Raw genomic sequence first — 6978 nt, forward strand, 5'->3', positions numbered from 1 at the left:
CACTGCTCCTGTCCTCCCACTCCATCTTCCCTCCTGACTCTGTCCGCCTCTCGTCATGACCCTGTGATTACACTGGGCACATTTTGAACCCTCCATTTCTGAAGACCCTTAATTTTATTGCATCTGCAGAGCCCTTTCTACCATGTACGGTAACACAGGGGTCGCCAACCCCTGTTCTGGTCTGTGGCCTGTTAGGAACTGGGCCACACAGGAAGAGGTGAATGGTGGGCAAGTGAGCAAAGCTTCAGCTGCATTTACAGCCACTCCCCATCACATGTGTTACCGCCTGTGCTCCACCTCCTGTCAGATCGCCAGTGACATTAGATTCTCACAGAAGCCCCCCAGATGGGACTGTCTAGTTACAGGAAAACAAACCCAGGGCTCCCACTGATTCTGCATTATGGTGAGTTGTATAATTATTTCATTATCTATTACCATGTAATAATGATAGAAATAAAGAGCACAATAAATGTAAAGCAGTTATATCCTCCAGAAACCATCTTCGCCTCCCCACCCCCAGGCCTGGTGGAAAAATTGTCTTCCATGAAACTGGTCCTTGGTGCTAAAAAGGTTGAGGCTGCAGCAGTAACATATTCACAGGTTTTGGGGATTAAAATGTGGGCATTTGGGAAGGGGTATTAGTCACTCAATGTATTGAGGGAGGCCCAGGCTAGACAGCACAGACCATAGCATACTGGACTGCAGTGCGGGAAGCCATGTGGTGGTTCAGATTCTCGTGCCAGCCTGAAAACGCACTGGGCGCATGCACAGACACCCAGGATTCCAAGGGCGCATGCACAGACACCCAAGATTCCAAGGAGCTGGAGGACTGGGGGAAGGGAACTGTGGTGAGAAGACCTCATCAAGAGTGTCCTCTCTCTCTCATATACACACTACCATAAAAAAAAAAAAATTAGAGGCAGATGGTGGTGCAGCTATTGAACCTGAGGCAATCCCAAGTGGGAAGGTTCCCAGTTCAAGTCCAGAGACCTTCCCGAATACGATAGGCATGTACTTGTCCGTGATCCATGGTTGGCTGGAGGCTGTCAGTTGGTCACCATGTTGGGATCCTGTCAGGGGTGTTTTGTCTCTCTAACTCTTTTGTCTCTGTAACTCTTTTTCTCTGTATCTCTCTGTCATGAAAGAAAGAAAGAAACTTTAAAAGTTTTGGTGAATGGAAGAATAAAGGAATGGTTGGGTCCCTTTACGTATGGAGCCTTGAGTCTCAAGCTCAGGACTGGCTCAGCTGCTGTGTGGCTGTGTGAACCTGGGCAGGCCTCCTCCTCAGAGCCTTAGTTTTCTCCCTCATCAAACATGTTCTGAGCAACCACCACATGCCTGATCCTCTGATGCACTGTGAACACAAGAACAATACAAGAAGACCCCAGCCCTCCTGGAACTTGGAGCTTGGTTTCTGGCCCAAGAAAGAGAAAAACTGGCACAGTCTGCTCAGCTCCACATTGCAGTCACTCGGAGAACTCTGAAGTCCTGACGGGATGTGCTTACCAAGGAGGTGACATTTAAAATGGCTCTTGACGCATGAGTAGAAGTGTATGCGGTAGGCAAGTAGAAAGTGACATTCATGGCCAGGACTACCTCAGACCTCTTTGAGGAACTGTGAGGAGTGTGGTGTGAGCGCAGGGGAGGAAGGTCAATGGGGTGGGCTGTTTGGAAACAGAGCCTAGAAGGCCACAGTCCAAATAAATGTCCTGCATTGTGTTGGGCTTATCCTCAGGTTAATAGGGAGCCCCAGCAGAGTTTGAAGCAGGAGAGAGGTGTGTACAGCTTTGAGTCTGGACTCTCACTCTGTTGCAATGTGAGGAGGAGATTGAGGGATCCAGTGTCTGAGACCAAGGTGGGGACAGCTTGAACTGGGCGGGGACAGTGGGGATGGACAGAAGGGGAGAGATCCAAGGGAGATATAGAAAATAGAATTGGGATCAGCAGATGGCATAATGATTACATCTCTGGACTCCCATGTAATTGACCACGGCTCGAGTCCCAGACTGGTGGCTCAAAAAGCTCATGCCAGGCACATTGCTTATGTGCCCAAAATCCCAAAAGGAGAAGAAGGGATTGCAGCATGGCCATCCCCTCTTGGGGGGGCGGGGGGATTTCTCGCTTTCTGTCCCTCTGTTTCTCTCTCTCTCTCTCCTGCGAGCACACATGCCATATAGCAAAAACTTCTCTGCAAAGAAAGAAAGAAAGAAAGAAAGAAAGAAAGAAAGGAAGGAAGGAAGGAAGGAAGGAAGAAAAAAGGAAAGGAAAGGAAAGGAAAGGAAAGGAAAGGAAAGGAAAGGAAAGGAAAGGAAAAAGAAATATAATAGAATCAAGACCCAGCAGATGGCATGGAGGTTAAGGTACTGGATCCCTCATGGCTGATTGCGCAGTTAGAGTCCCAGACTCAACAGCCTGAAAATCACTCCAGGTAGGTATGCATACATGCCCAAAATCCCAAGAGAGAAGAAGGGATTTCAGAATGGCCATTCCCCCAGGGACGCTTTCTCACTTTTCCTCTCTCTCGTTCTCTTTCTCTCTACCTCCGGTGACCACACACTCTGTAGCAAAACCAGGAAAAAAAACAATTAATAAAAATTTTTTTAAAAAAATCAGTGGGACGTGACAATAGGTTAAGAAGTGGGATGTGAGGAAGAACCTGGGGGCAGCCGGGAAAAAAAAAAAAAAAAAAACAAAAAAACAGAACAAGCAACACAGAAGTGAGGGTGGAAACTCCTTACAAGACATTGGGTGACCACAAACTGGCTCACACTGGGACTTCGTGAGAAGCTCCAGAAGAGGCTGGTGGTGGGCAGAGAGACCAACCTAATGGTTCTGTAGGCCTTTCAGGAGAGGTCGATGACACAGAGTACGAGGTGGGCTACAATTCCAAGTGATCTGTAAACAACCACTGAGCTAAATAGCTGGCGCTGTGAATCCATTTCCTCATTCCCAGATGGGAAAACTGAGTTCCAGGGACATCCACGGTCTCGGCCAAGGCCACACAGGAGCATGCCCTGGGGAGCATGGGCCTACGAAAGGCCCAGCTCAAGGGGGATTTTTGTAAGCCTCTCAAGACCCAGGGTGGACAGGGTGGGGGGGTCCCCACCACAGAATTTCTTTGCTTTGGAGGAAGTGGGAAGTTCTCCTTTCCAGAGGTGAATGTCAGAGATTCTGGGCTCACCGGTGACTAAGAGGCATCTGAGGTGTGTGGGCGGAGAAGTCTTAAATACGGGGCCTCCTGTCCTCAAAGACTGTAGACACCTGGGCTGGGACACAGGCCAGAGATGGCCAGACTGCAATCCTCACTCCTGGCTGCCCTCATCATCCTTGCTGTGGTACTTCCATCAACTGACGCAGGTAAGTCTGGGGGAGGGGGAGGACAACTTCCTGCAGAGGGGACACTAGAGCACTAGTCTAAGCAGACAACCCCAGTCTACTGGTGGCTCCTGTGGCCTTAGGCTAGTTGTGGAGCCTTTCTGGACCTCAGTTTACACATCTGTTAAATGGTAGGCTGGAGGGCTTAGAGCCTAGGATCTCCCTCAGCTGGGTTGTGGGGTGGTGTTGAGCATAGCTTGGCATTTCCTTTCCCAGAGAACTGGAGCATAGTGCCTACGGGGTGTGGATGAGGAGCCCCCGAGCAGGTTCTTCTAGTGGAAAGCTAGCCCCACCCTTCCAATACCCCATTTTTGCTCCAGAATCTGTCCTCAACACAAGAGTTTTAGGTATATTTTTCTTTTTACTTTATTATGTTTATTATTTGCTGGGGGGTATGTATTGCTTGCCAGAGAGAGACAGAGAGAGAGGAAAAGTGAGAAATACCCCTTCCAGAGGGGATGGCACTGCTTCTCCATCATTCTCTTAGGATTTTGGGCATGCTCACACATGGGCCCAGTGTAATTTTCAAGCCACCAGGTGCGGGACTTGAACCACACGGTTGGCCATGTGGGATCCAGCCACCTTATCTACCATGTCACTAGATGGCCCTCTTGACTCCTCTTTACCCCACTATAAACTCTTGTCTCTGCACTGGGTGGAGGAATGTGCACTGGAGTGGGAGTCAGGCAGCTGTGAACAGTACTTGCTCATAGTCACCAGAACTCCCGAGAGCTCCGCATGCATTAAAGACCCCAGTAAGCTGGTACTATTACTACTATCACAACCGATGAGGAGGAGGAAACTGAGTCTCCGAGATGTAAATGACCTGGACAGAATGGCCCTGCAGCTCTAGGCAGAGAAGGACTCGAGCCCAGGTCTGTGTGATTGCCCGCTGTCCAGGCCTTGGTCCAGATTGTGCTATAGACTTGCTGTGTGACCTGGACCAGTAGTTAGCCCTCTCTGGACCGCAACCTCACCAGTGCACAATGCAGGGAGTGAAGAGTAGATGTGAACTGAAGCAGCCTCCTCGAATGTTTGTGTGCTTAGAGTCACCCAGGATCTTGTCGAAATGCACATCCAATTCAGTAGGCCTAAGGCCGTGGGCCAAGCATTTCTGATGAGCTCCCAGATGCTGCTGGCACTGCTGGTCCTCGGGCCTCACCTCAAATAGCAAGGATCTAAGGCTCCTGTGGTCCAGAGTCACTGAATCCCACCTGGAGCAGTTGCTCCTCAGTTGTTCTGGTCCTCTCTCTCGAGCTGACCACTCCAGAGTGTGGATACTGGGGCCTTTGAAGCTCCTAAGAGGCCCTAAGGGTAGGGTCTCTGAGGGCCAGAATCCTCAGGATACCACCTTCCATATGAGACCAGAAAAGTTGCATTTAGGGCTAGCCCATAGCATGGTGGCTAAGATGGCTGGATCCCATGTGGCCAACTGTGTGGTTCAGGTCCTAGACCCTGGTTTGAAAAATATGCCAGGGTGTGTGCATGCATACCCAAAATGGAGGAGAAGGGATTGCAGCCTGGCCATTCCTCACAGAGGGTGCTTTCTCGCTCAGCCTCCCTCTCTGCCTCTCTCCAATGAGTACATGTGCTAACAAAAAGAAACAAACAAACCCAAACCAAATACACTGCATCTCTAGCCTGGTACCTGGAAGGGTCCAGGGTCTGGGGCCCAGGGTGACCTCTCTGCCCCAGCTTTTGTCTTTCCTGAACACCCCGCCCCCAGGGCCCTACGGCGCCAATGTGGAGGACAGCGTCTGCTGCCAGAACTACGCCCGTCATGCCTTGCCCTCACGTGCGGTGAAACATTTCTACTGGACCTCACCCTCCTGCCGAAGACCAGGCGTGGTGTGAGTAGGCAGTGGGGGACCACAGGGCCTTGGGAGACCTGACAGGTGTAGCCTGGTGTGGCCCAGGTGCAGGCGGGTGAGGCAGGCCCAGGGCTGGGAAGAATGTATTTGGGCCTCCGGATGCCAGCCAGGAAGACAGCTCATGACGACTATTCAGCAAATATGACTGGGAGCCCACACGTGCCGAGCAATGTGCCAGCTTCCGAGGCTGCAGGGCTAAATGGTGAGGGTGCCACCCCAGCATGAACAGTGCCTAGCTGTAGGCTATGGGAATGGGTATCACACAGAGTAGTGGCATTATGCCTAGTACCACTGAGTCAGCAACAATGCTCCCAAGAAACATCTTGGATCCTCATTCCAGGCAGCCCATGTTAAAAATGAAGTTTATTCATTATTTGTTGCATGAGAGAGACAGGCATCCCCAACAGTGTCCTCATGCCGCCGTCAACCCCAGTCTCAGAGAAATGCATCTGTGCCCTGCGTGCCCAGGGACATGAGCCCAGGAACCCACCTTTCCCATGTGGGTCCAGGTACTGCTATGCCACTGCCTGGACCCCGAGGCAGCCCATTTTGACATTAAGAGCTAACCTTTGCAGGGTCCCTCCTACGGAGGGACTGTTCTGGGCATCACCTGTTCAACAACAATCGATCTTCACATCAGTCCTACAAGGAGGTTTGATGATTCCCACTCCACAGAGGGAGAATAAGGCTCAGCCAGGGAAAGCGATGAGCTTGCGACTTCCGAGCCTGGATCTTGCACACCTGGGTCTGGTTCCAGCTTTCTCCCAAGGTTCTTGTTCTGCATCTCTTGGTTTCCTTTTGCCTTGTTTTGTTTGTTTTTTAGGGTTTTGCCACAGGGCACATACGCTCCCGGGGTATGTGTGTGTGTGTGTGTGTGTGTGTGTGTGTGTGTGAAATCACCTCCCAAGGGAGATGGCCACACCACAATCCCTTCTCATCCATTCTCCTCTAGGGATTTTTGGGCACACACCCAGTGTGATTTTCCAGACTTGAACCATGGTCTGCCATGTGGGAGTCCAGTGCCTTAACCATCACACCACCTGCTGGCTCCTGTTTCTTTTTTCCTGACCTGGGGCCTATGCCTCTTTCTGTGGTAGCCCCTCTGCTGCTTCCCCAGCTCTCTGAGCCTGCTGCCCACCAGATCCCATGCCCAGGAAGTTCAGGGCTTGAGGACTCATGATCTCCTTTAGGGACCCATCATTTTCTTCTCATCTTCCTCCTCACGGCTTCCTATCCATCTCTCAGAGGGGTCTGCAGGCAAATACCAAAGTAGGCTGAAGCTGGAAGCCCTCCTACAGTTCTTGTCACTGTAATTCAGAGCCTCAGTATCCCATTAGGACAATGGAATAATTTATTTTCATTTGTCCAACATGCAGATAGAACGTGCTAAGGCACTGGGTAAGCATTTTATAAGTATGAAGGCACTGAATCTTTGAAACACTGTGCACTAGGTACTATTAAATCCCCTTTTTACAGTTGAGGACATGGGCACAGAGAGGTTAAGGGGTCTTTTAGATGTTGCAGAGCACAGTAACAGTAAGTGGGCAATCTGAAGCTCAAGGCCCGGTAAAAAAGAGATGCCCAACAAAGACAACACTCACTGTACAAGCAAGCACTCTAGAAAGAAAGGAGCTTGACACATGGAGACTGAGGCCCGGGGAGGGGCTGAGTATTCTCAATGGCCACAGTGGGTGGGGCAGGCTACCCAGTGGCCAGGATGAACACCACCTCC

At 50.7% G+C, this 6978-nt stretch overlaps 1 protein-coding gene across 1 annotated transcript in view; it reads left to right on the forward strand.

The window, feature by feature from the left end:
- Positions 1-3272: 3272 nt before the first annotated feature.
- The window catches only part of CCL22 (C-C motif chemokine ligand 22), a 6478-nt gene continuing 2772 nt past the window's right edge, over positions 3273-6978 (forward strand). The window contains exons 1-2 of the mRNA XM_027771837.1: positions 3273-3357; positions 5102-5225. Coding sequence (XP_027627638.1) covers positions 3285-3357; positions 5102-5225 — 197 coding nt within the window. The 5' untranslated portion in view covers positions 3273-3284. The remainder of the gene's footprint in view (positions 3358-5101; positions 5226-6978) is intronic.

Source organism: Tupaia chinensis, unplaced genomic scaffold (assembly GCF_000334495.1).
Source record: "Tupaia chinensis unplaced genomic scaffold, TupChi_1.0 Scaffold000235_1, whole genome shotgun sequence".
Classification (NCBI taxonomy): domain Eukaryota; kingdom Metazoa; phylum Chordata; class Mammalia; order Scandentia; family Tupaiidae; genus Tupaia; species Tupaia belangeri.